General features: G+C 45.2%; 1 protein-coding gene across 3 annotated transcripts in view; it reads right to left on the reverse strand.

The window, feature by feature from the left end:
• LOC138449115 (zinc finger protein interacting with ribonucleoprotein K-like) overlaps nucleotides 1–18057 on the reverse strand; it is a 361705-nt gene that overhangs the window by 258112 nt on the left and 85536 nt on the right. For all 3 annotated transcript variants that reach the window (XM_069604746.1, XM_069604745.1, XM_069604744.1), the window contains exon 2: nucleotides 5236–5362. In XM_069604746.1, the coding sequence (XP_069460847.1) occupies nucleotides 5236–5362 (127 nt within the window). The remainder of the gene's footprint in view (nucleotides 1–5235; nucleotides 5363–18057) is intronic.

The raw sequence follows: 18057 nt of genomic DNA on the forward strand, positions 1-18057 counted from the left end.
CCAATCTAGGGTTCTTCCTTTATTATGCGTGGGTTTGGTAATGTGATGAGAAACCTAGTTCTTTGATCAAGTTAGCTATGGTAGTAGTGTTTTCATCATTAGTGTCTTGGAAGCATAAATTGAAGCCACCAAGCAGCAGGATTTGTGAACCTGGTTTGGTAATGGCAGAGAGGAGATGTGAGATAACTTCCTCGAAGGTGGAAATTGGGCCAGGGGGTCTGTACACGAGGTGGATTTTTAGTGTACATGAAGCTGAGAGCGGGAGCTTCATGGAAAGGGTGGATTGGGCAGAACTCTTAGGCGGAAGTGGGTCTTGCCAATAACAGCGACTGCGCCACCTCTAGTTGATTCTCTTTCAAGTCTGGTGATAGAGTAGTTATCGGGAATGGCTAGAGAGAGAGTGGGGCCTGCACCAGTGTGTAGCCATGTCTCTGTTATGGCTAGGAAGTCTAGCTCATTAGTTGTAATAAGGCCGGCAATGTCTAGGGCATGTGCTGTCAAAGACATTGCATTAATAAGAGCTCCCTTTATGGGTGTATCAATGTTGTTGGGGCTGCTTAGGGCAGCACCCTTTTTGGCAAAGTTGTTGTGGGATTTCAGGGTATTTTTTTCTGCTGGGCGTGTATTAAGTGTTTATTATTCCTTTGCAGTTGGGTGATGGAGGGTCAGGGTGTCTAAGTCTGGATCCTAGTCTAGGGTTCTGGGTTATCGTTGTACATTGTTGGTTGGGAGCAGGTGGGGAGGCGAGACGTTGGGTCCAATGAGTGGGCGTGAGAGAGTTGGTGTTGTTTGCAGTTATTGTGGTAGTGGGGTAACGTTTGTTTGGTTGTGATAGCCCAGATGGCAAGAATTTAGTGGGAGCTATGGTGTTATAGCTGGGTAGTAAATTGGACATAGTTAGGGAAATGCTGCGTTTACTTACACTCTGTATATAACATAAGGAACATTACATTTTTATGTTCAAATATTAGCTAATTAGATGAGATATTGATTCTAGGTTGCCTACTCCGAAAGCAGGTCAAAAACAGCTTCTCATCATGTGCCACATTGGCCTGATATTCAGGAGTTGGATATGGATCATCCCCTACTTTCTTGGACCTTTTGGGCGAAGATCTAACGCAGGGGAGAAATAAGTAGCGCATCAGTTGCAGCCTCATAAAGATGACTTTGAGTTACTGAAATTCCATTAATTTGGTTACCTTACAGGTGGTGAACGCTGCTTTCAATACACTGGAAGGTATTGTGCTATTTACACTTTCAGAAACATGTGATGCAGTAGGCAATGGCACATAGTCCATTCTGTTGGCTCACACTGGTTTATGTGGTGTGGTACTGGAATGATTTATCTCCTTTCAGATTTGGAGATTTAAGTTTTTCCAGACTTGAGAGCTCAGGCCTGCTAGGGATTTTTCCTTGACTCTCCTTTCTAGGGTCCTAATAATTCAACCTATCTTGGTTTACAGGGTATTTCCTCTTTGTTATCCTGACTCTCCAAGAGGTTGTATGACTGAGAGGTCAAGGCAACTACAGAGGTCAAGGTATAAGTTTCCAAATATTATAACATTTAAAATAAATGTGATAACAGAGTCATATGAAGGTTCCACAAGGCAAAAAGCCCAGTTGGGCTTTAAGCGAGGCTCACATGTCCATAGAGTCATCGTAGCCCTTAACCGCAATGTTATTAAAATGCCCAATACAAGTTAATGAGGGTTACTACACGGTCTGTACATGGGGTCCCATGAGAGAAGCTACAAATATACCCTGAGGAGGATGAGGGGATACCTAAGAAGAGATCCTGACTCCAAAGATGCCTCACCAGCATGCTGCTCTGGAGATTGCAGAGAAGCTCCGAGGTCAGCATCTGGAAAGGTTTTGGTTCCCACCTGTATAGGCATCATCTGCAACTAAAGACCCTGGGATTCAAAGGAAGAGGGCCACTAAAAAGTTATACTATCGAGGCAATTACCTTGGAGTAGAATCGACTCCAAGACTGCAGAGGGGGTGCACAGAGAAGCAGCTTTAAAGGTCTCGTTCTTTCCTGGATGGGTAAGGTCAACTGTGAAAGCCCCTGCAGCAAAGATTTCAGGCAAAGTCCAGGGACCCTTAGAACTAAGTGAAGCAGAAGAAAGTTTGTTGTAGGAGCTTTAGGTCAGAGATTTCACAATAGTAACCCTTACTCAGGGGTCACCTGTAGTGTTTAGAACGAACTCCCCATGCCAGAAGGACGATACCGGAGTCCCACTACACAGATAAATGATTGAGTTAATGGTCCACCAGCAGCAACAGCAATGCTGGGACGTCTCAAGGATGCAGTACTCTGTGTCCAGGGGCAAGCAGTACAGAAGGGTTCGGAAAGTTCAACAGACAGAAACATTTTCAGAGGAATAGATCCAGCTAATCCTGCTGGATCAAGTTGAAGGAGTGGTGCACAATGTTCTTTCTGGTCACAGGACAAGCAGAATTTCACAGCATGATTCATAATGTCCAACAAATGCACAGCTTCTGATTCCTCTGTCAAGTCTTTGTTCCTTGTCATTCAGGATTAATTCTCAGTGAGTGCTGGTGCAGAGTGGCATCTTTTATCCGTATTGCAGGGCTAAATTCGGGTCCTAACCTCATACACACACTCACTCTTGGGCCAGATTTGGCAGCCAGCCATCCAATCAGTGTTGGTTGTCACACACAAACATTGGTGGCCATCTTCCTGGCAAAAACAGGGGATGTTAATTCCAAGAGAATTCCAGATATCCCCATGCCCAGGCACGCCCACTGAAGCCGTTAATTAGGTCTTGGCCGGTACTCATTTCGGAAATGACCATACATGGTAACTGACAGTCTCCATTCAATCACTGAAAGGTAGCACTGTACCTGAGTAGTGGATGTAAAAGCAGTGGAGAATCCATTTTGGGGACCCCCAGGAAGGAAAAACGCTTCCTGAGAGTCAAACTGACTACAAGTTGTGCAGCCACCATGTAAGAGACGCTTCCAACAATCACGTCAACTGACTGGGTAAGGTTACCTGCCTGCGGAGAATAGAGGGGACACAGGCGGTACATACATTAAAGAATTGCATCTCTACTGAGATCATTATAGAACTCACTAAGGAAAGGTAGTTAGGGCATTACATAAATCAAGCAGCAAAAATGTTAGAGTGGTCACAAAGTGTGTAAAAAGTGATTTTCCACTTTACAAGCTTCTACAAACACTCTTACAGCGTTGCACAGAGGCACAGGGGTATATTTTGTCACCCATGCTTCATATTCTTTGCATTTTGCCAGTGGAAAACAGTTGCCAGGAAGGATGACTCCATAAACGAGTACTCAGCTGACCCACAATCCTTCCTGAAAGTGCCATTTTTAGAGATTTTAGAGATTGTCCACCACCTTCTCCCTTTCCCAGAGTATTTATTTTTGCCCTGTAAGACAACAACCTTTTGAACATACTATTATGTGCATCTACATCAGATTTCAGTGAGGTTCTTTCCAGATTCTCAAAGGCATGGTAGCTTTCTTTTGCCCCTGGAATATCTTTTGTGTTTCTTTGAAAGAAAGAACATACAGAAAACACACATTTATCTCACCCTGGCATATCCTTTGAGCTCCTCTTCTCCCACTTTGCTGTTCAGTCTGCCAGCATCAGATACTAGACCTCCTTTTGAATTAGTTGATAGGTGCCATGAAGCTAGGAAAATGTTACTGTGTTTAGAAGGGCTGACCACTGTTGCTGGAGAGTGCGACTGTGTTATAATTAAAGTACTAAGGAAGCATTTTCCCACAGTGAAGGATGAGGCACCAAGGGCTAAAGCTTTTCGGCAAGAGGCGAGTGACGTAACTAGATCTTTGGAATGTAATTTACTAATGATGTCTCAACTATAAAATGATCATTTCATTAGCGAATTGCAATGTCTTAATGTGATGGACTGACCAGTGGCTTGTACTTGAGAGGGAACAATGCCCGCACAGATCCAATGGAAGAAAGCAACAAGTCTGCGTCAAGAACAGGCGGTCACCAGCAGCGGCTGGCCCCGGCGGTGAGGGAGGGAGAACCACTACCAGACAGAATGAGATGGCCAATGGCAGTGATCTCAGCCGAACAGGAAAATGAATGAACAAGTACTTGCCTGACAGCCCTGAAGGAATGGAATATCACCAGGGGAAAAGGGGCTCACACTAGCTTACCTGGGGATCCGGGGTCAGCCAGCATGAATAGCCTTGCACATCACAGAGTCGAGGGAGGGTGGGGCTGCAGGGCCATCTCAGACTGATGGTTGCAGAAAGGGAGGTGGTTAGCCACAGGGGTGGGTGTCTGCATTATGCTGCAAAAGAACACCTGGGAGGAATAGAAATAAGGAGCAGGGAATGCAATCAACCAATGGGATGGGAAGAGGGTGTGTAAAAAAGGGGCGCGTGGAGGGTGATTCACATTTTATCGTTGTTGCAAGACGGTAGTGAGAAAGGAGAGCTGGTCGAGTACGTTTTGGCATACTGAGGACAGAGACCCGCCATAGGAAAACTCAGAGGGCAAGAGGCGATTTCCCAGACTTTGGGTTCTGTTGGGACGAGGGTGGTGTGAGTAGACCAGCACCTGTACATAGAATAAAGAAGCGTAACAGGAAAGAATCCTGGTCTGTCGAGTGTTATTTCATAGCGGGTGGTGACACTTAAGTTAAGGACTAAAAGGATATTATGGTCCATTAGGAGCCTGAATGTGAGCATTTGCAAATCAGCGAGGTCAGAAGGCGGGCTTTATCCATCATCATAAGACTACATTCTGAGCTGGTGGTAGGCAGCTTGTGTCCTCCCATGTTCCTTGCCCTCCTGTTTTTACACTCACCATCCTCCAATGCCCCCCCTTCACCTAATTTCCCTTGAACTCTTCCTCATGCCTTACCCTTAATGTAAGGATTACTAATCTCATGTGCTGACACAATGTTAGCCACTCAGCCACGCATCTTTTTTTGCTATGGTCACCACTGAAAAAGAAAAGGGATGGTTTTGAACAAGTTTCCTTTTCAGTTTTCCCAGTGTGCATTTTATTTGCAGTTTTGTTGGGGGGTTGTACTTTGTGTTGATTGGTTTGCCCAAGCTTTTTAAAGACGTTTGGTGCACTAAGGCCTTCCGCTGCTACAGCCTCCTATGAATTCTACATAAACATTCTGTGGAAGAACTTGAAGCTGGAACCAGGTGCACATGCTAAACATATAACAATTTAGAAGGACGTACAACATAACCTTACCAAGCGAGATCAAGATTTGATGAATTTCCTTCATCAAATTCTCATAAAGTTCCTTCTGCCATTCATGTAAAAGCTTCCACTCCTCTTCAGAGAAAGAAGCCGCAACATCAAGAAAGGTAACTCGTCCCTGGAAGAGAACAGTTTACATAACAAGAGAAACATTAATATTTGAATTAAAATAGAATAATGCTGCTTTAACTCTTCTGCATTCTCTACATGCCCACTGTCTCCTTTGTTACCAAAAACATCCAACAAGAGCCGAGTATATATGATGAAGTCAGAGGTTCGCAATGAAGGGTAACCTTCCTGATGTTGAGTAACTAACGGTATAAATATCTCTTTAAATAAAATAGTCCAGAAACTCTCTTGTATTTAATGTTTAGCTGAGATGTTAGGAAAGGGTTGGAATAGCATCATCAGAATGGAATGGAGCATGTTGGCATGTATACATTAGGGTAATGAGTGCAGGGGAAATTCCTTTTTGGAAATTGGTTAGCAGGTAACATGCATATCCTAGAAAGGAGTGGTTGGAATTGCAAATATGTGAAGCGTAAGTGTGTGCTATCTGGTATGTCTGGGTTTGTGTTAAGAAGCAGGTGGCCCTCCCTTGACCATGGCCAATATAAAATGATAATGTGACAGTTGGGGCTCCATATTTGCTTCTCCTTCATGCTAAGCTTTTTCAGGAAGATTGAAATACACATAATGCAGTTTCCCTACATTGAAAGCCAAGTGACAAAGTCACAATTGGTGAACCCGTAGAGCTAAAATGAAGAACTTTGGATGGGTCTGGGGATGCCACCAGCTAAGTGATGCAGCCTCTGTAGGTGGTATATAGGTGAATCCCAAAAGCTCCCACAGTCTGTTCAGACACCCCATTACAAGCCAGACAATGTTCCCTTTAACAGGTAGAACTATAGTATGCACTAGCAGGACATGTACTATATGAGGAGTGAGGGACATTGCCCATTGTTACCACAGTCTCTGGCGGTGCTACAGAGGTGATTTTGAAGTGGGAGTAAAAGATTTGTAATCGCTATTTTTGAAAGATGGGAGTAAAAATGTAATTTCTATTCCTAATCGGAGTATTTGGAAGTAGAGTAGAATATGCCATTTCAGCTAGAATGCTGCATATACCAAAGCATCGGCCAATTAGCCATTACAGGAAGTTCATCTCCTGTCAAGAGCCACCGTGAAATGTATTGTGGTTAAGCACAATATAAACATTATATTTATGCAAGCACAAATATATATGCAACTTTGCACAAACTAAAAGATGCATTCTTATACTAAAGTTCCTCTTCTGATCAGGCAGTAATAACAGAGCTCCTTCCTGTGGCACTGCTCTGCTGCTACCACTGATAGAGCCATACCTGTAGAGTTGTAGGTGGAACCAGAGAGGCAGACTTCCAAGTGCCCTACTTTTTGTTGGGAGTATTTTCTGCTTCATATTTTTTGGGTGGGAGCATTTGCGTGTTACTAGGGAGTAAACATCACTGGTATGCTCCTAATCTGTAGGGTTACTATCAGGGGGAGTAAGGTGAAAGGCACAAACCCCTGGAAAAAATCCACCTTAGAAAAGCTTCAAACTACTGTGACATACACACAGAGCCCACATCAGATATCGGAACAGCGTCAAAAGAAAATTGAGCAGCCAGAGGCCTCAGGGGGGACAGAGAGAGAGGGTGCATGTGTACCATGCAGAAATGCTGACAACCAGCAAAGTCACTTTTTTGACATCAAGGAGAAACATGGGAGCCTATTGGGGGAGTAGGAAACTACTGGTGGTAGCAGGAAAGCCACCATAGGCAAATAAAGAAGCTCTGCAGTACCTTGAGAAACTAAACCAAAACCTATAGCGGGAGCACCCAACTAGAGACACCCTTGGCTTGGGGTTATACTTACTGCAGAGAAACAAATACCCAAGTGAGGGGCTGAGGAAAGGGAAAGAAGGGGAACATTACAGGGCTAGGCCTTTGTAAAGAATCTACAAAGAGCCCTTGGGCAACAGGGAATATACTACAAGGTCTTGCCCAGATAAGTGTGTAATGCAAGCCTATAGAGACCCAGAGGGCTACTCATTGAACTGCATTACCAAGATCGTCCACCACTACCTTCCTTACAGAGAACTTAGATTCACCTTTCCTCACTTGTCTGGGTAACATAATTTTGACTTCAGTTCCAGGCTTGCACACTACCTTTCTACTACCATGTCTTCACCATATCTCATCTTTGACACCATATAACACAACTTCATCTTCTTCTCCACATTTTCCATATCAATAGTCATCATCCATGACCTTCACAACCACCCAGGATCTACATGTGTGTTGGGTTTTCTCCCTCTTAACAACTCAAACTGAGACTCACCCGTGGTGTCATTGGGTGCAATCCTATATCGAAATACCCACTAATTCAAAGCTCGAATCCAATCACTCCCCACATTATTCTCTATTCCCACTCCATTCATTATTGTCCTATTAAATCTTTCCAAACACCAGTTAGTTTTGGGATGGTAGAGCGCCATTGTAACATGCTTAATACCAAAATTGTTTAAAAAACTCCTCTAATTCCCTGGATGCCATTTGTGGCCCATTGTCCGTGAGTGCATTCTTTGGCAATCTTTCCCCCAAAATGTTTGTTCCACAACCTTAATTATGTTCATGAACGAGGTATTTCTCAAAATGCTTACTTCAGGCCACTTTGACAAGAAGTCCATTATTACAAGCACATGCACATCCTGGGATAGGCCATTCCATCACTGTCTTCACTTTAGCAGAACTCATATGTGCTCCTTGAGAGGCTAAACCATAACCAAGTAATTTGACCCTGAGGTATTGAAAACCCATTTTTCTGATTTTGCATCCATGGCATTCTCACATAGACATTGGAGAACTAACTGAACATGTTGGATGTGCTACTCATATGATTCTGAGTAAATCCGAATGTTGTGCAAACAGGCCAGAACAAACTGATCTACCATGTCACAATAACTATAATTTATGAAAAATTGAAATATTGGCAGGGTGTTACAATGCCCAAAGTGCATCATACTCAAATAGACAATATCAGGTCTTAAAGGCCGTTTTCCACACGTCGCCATCTCTGATTCTCACCAAATCGTACGTGCCTCTGAGGTCCAATTTGGTGAATATTACAGAGGGTTGTTGTTGGTCCAGGAGAACTGAAATAAGAGGAATTGGGTACTGGTTATTAATGCTGATGGCCTTAACCCTCCTGTAATCAGATTCTCTTCTGTCCTCCACCAGTACAGAACCCCAACCAATGCAAATAGGGCTAATAAGAGGACCTCTGACAACGTCTGAACGAGAACATAGAAAGACGGCCAATTTATGTCTGTATTTTGGGGGATCAGGACATTACATCTGTGCCTGTCCCAAAAGAACAATGAAGGCCTCCCTTTCTGTATCTCCGTGCTGTATCTCCGTGCATGGATCTAGTGTTGTGAAACCCAATGGTGGGTTCTATTGCATGTACCTTTCCTGATCCCATCCCAGATGAATACCGGTAATATCTGGACTTTTTGATTAAAAACAGCAGCACAACTACCACCTCATAGACCTTTTTATTGTCCCATAGATCTAGTGCCGGGTTCCAAGGTTCCTTGTGGAAGAGTATACTCCTTGACACTTGGGGAGGATGAAGTACTGAAAGAGTATGTCGAGATGGCTCTACAAACTGCACTCTCGATATTCCATGGCCTCTGCCCTATTTTTTGTACCTAAGAAGGAAGGAGACCTGACACCCTGTGTAGATTCCACAGAATGCAGTTGAGGATGTTGCTTTTCACACAGTGTTTCTGCTCTCCTAGCATCTATCTGAAGGGTAAGGACAAGCAGCTCATGGAACCTTCAAGGGAAAACATGTACTGTAGAAATTGCGTATTTCAAATCATCAGAGAGACCTCTATAAAATACAGCAGCTTTCTTATGTTCTGGCCATATGGTTTCCACAGACAGTTGGTTGAAGTGAGCCAGGTACGATTGAATCAGGGTTCCCCCCTGTTTTCAATCCAGGAATTAATGGTCTGGGTTTTATAATGGATATAAAAAACACCAGACCGGCCAGTGGGGCAGCTGCTGCACCCGCAAAATCATCATCAGATGGCAAGGGGTGACTGACGCTCTGTAGTGTGTCTATTCGTTGATGGATGGATGCATGAGCCGGGGCCATCTCAGATCGTAGATCTGATATAACCCGGATAAAGGCTGCCATAGGATCAGGACCTCCCTCCATTAACGCTACGGGAACAGTTGTAAGGACTTCTTAATCTGTCAGGTTCTCAAGATTTATTCAGGGTCTCTTCTACCAGAGGGTTACTTCCCATACTCCTTCTCCACCCGCCCTGAATACCCTATCCTAACTGAGGTCTGTGTTCAGTGTTGTTGGTGAGCAGTAGCAATTCAGTCTTGGAAGGGTTGAGTTTCCGGTAAGCACTTGGCATCCACGACTTGATCAACATGAGGCAGGCCTTGAGCCTATGGATGTCTTCGATGGAGGATATCTTGAGGTAGAGCTGCATTTCATCTGAGTATTGGTAGATGTGGATATTGTGTGGAGCGGGGAGGGGTCTGAGTGGTTCCATGTAAAGATTGAAGATCACAGGGGAAAGGATGGATTCTTGAGGGACGCCACAAGTGATGGGTGGAGCTGGTGATCTGAATTTGTATGAACTGGTGGAGATTAACAAGGTAGGATTTGAACCTGCTGAGGGTGATCTCGCAGATCCCCATGTGGCAATGTAAATTGTCAGTGAGTGTCTGGTGGTCTACTGTGTTGAATGCTGCTGAGAGGTTAAGGAGAACAAGGAGGCAAGGATGGACATCATTGAGGATTTTAAGGGCATTGTCAATCACGTTGATGGTAGCCATTTCTGTGCTGCATCTGGGTCTGAACCCAGATTGGTAGGACTAAAGGAGGTGTTGGCTTTGGTTGCCTTTGATGTATTGGATGAGTTGCATGGCTACTGCTTTCTGAAGGATCTTACCTAGGAAGGGAAGATGGATGATCAGGCGGTAGTTACTGAAGTTGTGAGGGAGCAGTGTTGGTTTCTTAAGAAGTAGTAGGATTTGTTCTCCCACTTCGATGTGAAAGGGGAAAGTGCCTTGAGTTAAGGAGCTGTTGATGCTTTTCAAGTAAGGGAGGAGTGCTTCAGTCAGAAGTGTTCAGCATGGAGGTAGGGAGGATGTTGTCTGTATACAATGTGGTATTGAGGGATGCTAGGGTGGCAGTGAGTGTCTTGAAAGTTGTCACAGTAGTTGAGGTGCTGCCTGATGGGATGTGTAGTGTGCTGCCAGTTGTGGCATTGGTGTGTACGTGTTGCTTATCTTGTTAATGAAGAATTAATTGATGACGTGCATTTTTCAATGGAGTGTGTGGAGGAAAATGAGTAACAAAGCATACCCATTTATGTACCCCCTGCTATAATGTCACTGTATAACATTACATTCTGTTTGCCACACACCATGTTTAAACCACTGTCTCTAGCTTGCATGAGGCGAGATGGTGCACTGTTTTGTGCATGTCAGTCAGAGAAGAGCCTTGCCTATCCCAAAAGAATGCTTGCCTTTACCTGTTCTCGCTTCAGACATACATCCATTTTGGCATAGGCAAGCATGTTCCATGCTCTCACTTTCCTGCTGAAAGGTGGCTTTAGCTGGCGGAAGTCATCATATTACAAGGTCTCTCGCCTGCCTCAGAGCAGGTGCAAAGCTTTAGGGAGTATATCCACCTTGGTAAAATGCATTACACTATGCTGCCCTCACTGATAACACTAGCGAGCATGGCAGAGTGATGCTGGCATCAAATGCCTGTATAATGAGGGTTTGTTCTCCGTCAGCAATAATGTGGCAAGGTGTGACCTTGCCCAGTTAGGCCCACACCCCTGCCATTGAAACTCAAGTATTCATGTGGGTATAAGAGAACAGCCCGGTGGGGAGAGTGGGGTTCACTTGTGCCAAAGTTCTGTGCTGCCATTGGTTATGTGTCTGCTATTGCTTTACTAATATTTCTTTCATCAATCCACCACAATCATGAGTGATCATTTTCTGCCACGACATTCTGGTGCTGTGACTCAGATTCCTGCTGCTCTGTGACCAGACTTTGGGTCACCGGGCTCGCCGGGCTCACTTCCCGGTGATCCCCTTGGGCCCAGAAAAGATGCTTCTGTCAGAGGGGGAACTGGCCGGATCACACAGACACTCTCAAAAAGTTGTGGGTTGGTGAAAATAGTAATTGCGTCAAGAGGATATTAAGGACACTATAAATTATCTTGAGGATGTTATCTTGAATATGAATTTGAATATTACAAAGAACTTATCCTTGGAGAAGTCAAACTAATATTTGACACAAACTGGCAATTTGCAAAATACAAATATTTCTTCTCCACTATCACTTGGAAAGTCCAAAATTAAAAGCAAACTATAATTGGGGCAACAAATGGATTCCGATTCAAGTTTCTTTCTACTGGGCAGCCTCAGTAGGCGGGATCCTACACTGCTGCCTATTAACTTATCAAGATACCAATTTTTTCCATTCTATCACTCTACAACAAAGGATTCACCCACGGTTGCCTTAAGGCTGCTCTCATCTTTCTACAATTGCGTCAATGTAGTGTGATATATTGTGTTGTCTGAAACTGGTTAAAATGTTTGTATCGGGATCTGAAGTAGGGAATCTGTTGGGGAAAATAGGGGGGAAAGTGCCCTGCCTAACAGAACTGGTTATCTGAAGTAAAACAACACATGTAAAACCAGTTGGCTGCAGCAGTTTAGAAGCAGTGCATCCATGCTCCCTACTGACTTAAGAAAACATGAGACTGCAGTGTTGGTTAGAGTAGTGTAGAACGAAGATGAATGTGTTCTGTATAAGTGCGAAGAAAACATTTGGATGAGAACTCTGTGATTGTCTTGTCTCCAGCCATACCTTGTTACTTCAAATCCTTAATGCATGTCACAAACCTACTTTATATTTCACACTCTCCTCTATCCTAGTACGGGAGCTGTAACAGGTTCCACGGATTATGTTTCTTGTCTTTGCGCATACCTACCCATGTCTCAGAAGAACTAAATACTGCTCTGCATTGTGGGTAGAATAAAGGGGGATATAGGCTGTGAGCCAGCAGTTATCTGAATCTGACCAATGCCTGCAGGTGTCTCTGAAATTTCTGTACATGGGAGGAACAGGGCTCAGGGGGCAATACCTGATCCTCTGGATGGACGTGGCAGAGGGGTTAATGAGCCGTACCCACACTGCTAGCCATGGCACTTGCTAGCATTCCTGATGCAGACGGTTTTAGGAACGGACCTGGATCCATACCTTGTCTTACCCCGTGAGAATGGGTTTAGCGCGATCTAGACAAGTGCCTCTAACTTCTAAAGGGAGTCCAGCATGGAGATAAAAGACAACCCCATTCTAACTTTCAGACCCAGCACCCAAAATGTTACATCAGCAGGACAGAACAAAACTACATTTCCCATAAACCAGCACGTGAAATGGAAACCAGGTGGGGGAAAAGATAAAATGAACAAAGGGAAGCGGTATAGATACAGCCCTGTCATGCGGTACAGTGACAGGTACCCCCATAGCAGTACAGGTTGGGATGGACAAACAATGCATGGAGCAGGGTGGAGGTGTGAAGGCAAGCTGGCTGCAGGTGTGGGACAAACAGTGCATGGAGCAGGGTGGAGGAGTGAAGGCAAACTGGCTGCAGGTGTGGGAAGTGGGCAGGAAAGGCGGGTGGTGGCTGAGGGGAGTGGAGGAGCAAAGTATGAGTTAAAAGAAGCCCCAGGAAACTCATCAGGTGTCTCTCATTACAGCAGCAGCACTGGCCGGAGACCACAGAGAAGTGGGAGGAACCCCCAGGTGATGTACACTGGGCGTACTAGGAGGCTGAAGGCTCGGCATCGCGGAGATCCTTATCAAGAGGCAGACTCTCCGCTACGAGAGGCTCAAAGAGCGGCAGTGCCAGGAACACTACCGAAGCGGATTCACTGACAAGGAAAATCTGGCCGTAAACCATTTTCAAAGGACAGTGTTTCCGTGGGTTTACCCTCTCTGTTTGTTTTCGTTTTTTTTAAACCCAATTTGGACAGCTGGCGAAAGAATGGAAAGCTAGTGTCCGGGTAAAGGAATTTATGTGACCTGATTATTTTTCTTTCAAAGAGGAGCAAAGGTTAAGAGGACATTCATGCAAACTCTGAATTGATTCACCCTTTTTCCAAGCAAGCCTGCTGAGCCACATTTAAGCATGTTTTGTTGTTTATAATGAGAGGCTGTTTGAAAGTTTAACACAGCAATAAATCATACCTCGTGAACCCTGCATTCCGACTACAGTCTGCTACTTTACATTCGTGTTTACTCACTACTCGCCAAAAGCATGCAAGTACCTGGAACAATGACACAAATATACACAGAGTTAATTACCTAACCATTCCAGGGGGTGGGGTAGCCATGATTTTTAAATCTAATTTCGTGTTCTCCAAAGTTCCATTTACTCATTCTGTGCCCATGGAAGCAATACTGCTTCGCTGTACAGTTTGTCCCACCTATAGGTGTCATTTTATAGTGATCTACCGACCTTCTGGGTCACATGCCGGGTTCCTTGATGCCCTGTAGGATGTGTTGGCCGAACTTCAGTTGAAGTTCCGCACCTTGTTGTGCTTGGTGACTTCAACCTGAAATGTAATGGCCCTCATCTTGCAATCTTGCAGCAATGGTTTGATGGTCTCTGTGATCTGGGTGTCCATCAATTTGTGACAGAACCTAGCCACAACATATAAATACGCTGGATCTGGTGCTAGCCGATAAATCGGAACTATCTCTTCTCCCCACTGAACCTGTCCTGGGGTCAGATCACAATCTCCTGACGTTCACTATGAAACCTCTGCGCACCCACTCCAAGGGACCCACTTGTAACTGGAGCTTGGCTGACCTTAAGGCGCTAGTGTCCACTGTAAGGGTCAATGTGGTATGGCCCAAGAGACTGATCATTCGCTTCTGGCTCATTCCTTGGAGACGGCATCAGATTTGGTTGCCCCCTCTTAGACTGATCCAACCACGGAGGCTTCCATCTAAGTTCTGGTTCTCTGAACATCTTAAAAGTTGAGCGGAAATGGCGCGTCACATATAGCCCTACTCTTAAAGCACACTATAAGCAGCGTGCCACTGACTGCCATGTTGCTGTTCTGGCTGCTAAGAAGGCCTTTCTGGAGCAAAAAATGTATAAAGCCCTTAGTAAACCAAGGGAGTTATTCTCAGTGGTTAGGTCGCTTTCATCTGCCACTAATCTCTCCTCTTCTGTGATTCCTTCTCAGGAGCTTTGAGATTCTTTATTTCAGTACTTCATTTCTAAAATTAATACTATTGGGCTTAACATTTCACTGTCTTCTCAGGTTACTGCATTAGGTACTACGGTCCCTGGTGTCGTCTTGATGGTCTGTCCGCATCAGTGGGCTGTGTTTCCAACATTCTCCGAGCCCTTGTTTAGTGTAGACTGTAGTAATTAACCAACTTAAGTCATCTGCCCCCTCTGACACAGTGCCACTGCTAGTGATGAAAGGCATTTTCACTGACCTTCTGGGTGAGATTTCCAAGTCCATTAACAGGTCCTGTCAGTTAGGCCACATCCCTAGGGAGTTGAAACAAGCTACGGTTATTCCTCTTCTCAAGAAGCCCTCTCTAGACCCTGCCGTCCCTAATTATCGTCCAATATCACTGTTGTCTTTCCTCATGAAGCTTCTCAAGGCTCTGATCTCCCCACTTCTTTCCTTGTTTTTGGAGACTACAGGGCTCTTTGACCCCTCTCAATCTGGCTTTCAGCCAGGCCGGGGCACAGAGAGTGTCCTGGATGACTTGACTGGGCTGGTCAATGCAGCTGGGGTGGATGTCCTGATTTTGCTCGATCTGTCTAAGGCATTTGATACCGTTGACCACCCCTCCCTGCTGGCCCGCCTAGCCCAATCTGGTATCTACAGCCAAGTACTTGCCTGGTTTGCTTAATTTCTGGTGAAGAGATGCCAAGTTATTTCACTGTCTCCGTTTTCCTCACTCCCATGTTCCCTTTCATGTGGAGTTCCCCAAGGTTCCGCCTTGTCCCCTATACCTTTTTAATATCTACATTCAGCCACGTGTGTGTCTCATGTGCACCTTCGGCATGAGATGCTATTCATATGCGGACGACACTCAGATCCTTATTCCATTAGATCTTGAGCATGTTGAGATGTCGTCATGCCTCTTTCGGTGTCTCTCTGCCGGTGTCTCTCTGCCGTGGGAGATTGGATAAACCACAACTGGTTGAAACTTAATGGTGACAAGACGGAGGTGCTGGTGGTGGGTGCCCCCCCGGATCATTCACTTTGGGTGTCCTCCTTCTGGCCAACTTCCCTTGGTTCACTTCCTGTTCCTGTCACCACCGTAAAGAATCTGTTGGTCGTGATCTCCTCGACCCTTTCAATCGAGCACCAGGCAAACTGAGGTGAACGTTGTCTATATACCATGAACTATCAACCCGGGAAAGGCACAAAGGACCTCAGAAATGGCAAAGCCCAAGGAGAGCGCCCAGAGAACACGTCTAGTTACATGTCTGTTATTGCAGTGACAATGAGACCAGTGATTTTCTCCTGCATATTGTGTCTGACGCCTTCTGTATCACATGCAATGAGAATGAGGGCCCCACTGCACACACCTGGGCTCACAGTGCAAACACCTATTTGCACCTCTCTTGACAGTATGCCTGCATTTATTTTTAAACGTTCTTTATTGAAGCACTTGGTAGCATAACATACATAAACATTGCATATATAGCATAATAGCAGTTTGAATCAGCATAGTTAGGTGTATATTACAGCAGTGAAGAGGATTCAAGAAAGAGCCAGCCATATCCATAAAAACACTCACAAGCAAAGCAGAGGTGATGAAGATATGACAGGTGAGGGCCTTATAGGGTTGAAAGCAGCCTGGAAGGAAAGCGGATATCAGTTAGTAGATTAGAGTGCCTAGGGTCCTGCTGTGTCTGCAATAGGAAGAAATGGAAGGTCTTCCATATATCTCTCAGGCGACTAACCACTGACTGCTGGGATGCCCATTGGTCTTCAAGATCAATGACCCATGTGACGGTCTCCAGTCACTGCCGGGGTGAAGGGACTGTGGGTTTAAGCTAGTGTAGCAGCAGGTATCTAATTGCCAGTAGTAGACATACACTTGTGGCCTGTTAAAACGTCAAATATATTAAACCAACAGCACATAGGAGTGGCTTTGAATCTGTAGCCACCTCATCTGAAAGCACAGCACAGACCCCATCCCATTAACCACTCGACCTGGTACAACTCCACACCATGTGAAAGTAGCCACCATTATTATCCCTGCATCTGGGGCAGCAACCAGTGTGTGTCTTAGAAAATAGTTGTAACCGGACTGATGTGTAGTGGTATCTATGCAGAACTTTAAGCTGTATTTAGCACACGCAGTTGTGGGAAACCTTGTTGGTTTGGCAACACATATTCCTCCAGGGCTCATCCGTGATTACAATGTCCATATCTCGCTCCCATTTGGATTGGAGAGCAGACAGGGTCTGGTCCGGAACCATGCTATAAAGTGCAGAGACAATACCTTGGGTGCCATGTGCAGCTCAACACAGAATGGGGACTTACAATTTACCGGCACCTGACTTTCCATTCTGCCTGGGTTGTAATCCCCCGGTATTACCAGGAAGTCAGGTGCCGGTAAATCATTATGGTCCGGCAGCAACCCGCCGGTATCACCGGCACGGTTACCGCCGGACCAGTAATGAGGCCCATTGACTACCTAAATAAAGAATAGACAGAGATACGGCGAAGAGAGTAAGGGGTATGGGGGCTGTACAAGTACAAAATTAGATTGAGCGCAAGGGGGGCGAGGTGCCACCAAGAGAAATTGAGAGGAGGAATGGAGAGAACGGGAAGGGGTATAGTAAAATACCATAACAGAGAGATAGTCAGGAGCAAGACCAAAGGGGCATTGGAAATTAAATTTAAGTTTAAATTTAAATTTAAGTTGCAAGTGAAAAGTTAACCAACCAAGAGTAGCAAGAGGAATAGATAGAGGGCCTCATTACACGGTAGGCGGTAACCATGGCGCTATTAGCGCCATGGTTGCCGCCGGTATTTTACCATGTCCGCCTTGGTGGATGGCAGAATTACCGCCCTACTCCAAGGTGAGCGGGGGCGGTAATTCCCCATTCACCAAGGCACTTCCCCATTCTCATTTTTGCCCCCATAACGACCTAATATCTCGACCCCGCGCTGAGTATTTCTCTAGCTTAACATGAGGATGGAGTGTATCATGCACAAACCAGTACACCGCAAAGTGAGCTTGAGTCGCCAACCAGTACAGACGAATGTCAGGGGTTGCGAACCCCCCTCGTGCATAGGGTAAGGCCAGAGTGTCCCACGTAAGTCTCACCACTCCAGAGTGCCATACAAATACATTGATATTGATGTCTAGCTCCTTAAAGAAAATCTGTATCAGGCCACAGTGGAATATTCTGAAAAATGCAGAGAGGTTTGGGAAGAATACTCATTTTAAGCAGGGCTACTTTACCAGCAATAGACAATGGTAGTCGCTCCCGCATCTGAAGCCGGAACGCGAGGCCCGCCATGTATTCTGTGTAGTTGCATGTTATCAAAGTAGCACGGTGCCACAACAGCACAATCCCAGGTATCTTATCTATGTTGGGGCCCAGGTGAAGCCGAGCATGTCATGTGGTTTGTCACTGCCTCAGTTAGAGGGAAAATCTCAAACTGACAATTCCCTGAATGCATTAAT

Source organism: Ambystoma mexicanum, chromosome 1p (assembly GCF_040938575.1).
Source record: "Ambystoma mexicanum isolate Mex_15411 chromosome 1p, UKY_AmexF1_1, whole genome shotgun sequence".
Classification (NCBI taxonomy): Eukaryota; Metazoa; Chordata; class Amphibia; order Caudata; family Ambystomatidae; genus Ambystoma; species Ambystoma mexicanum.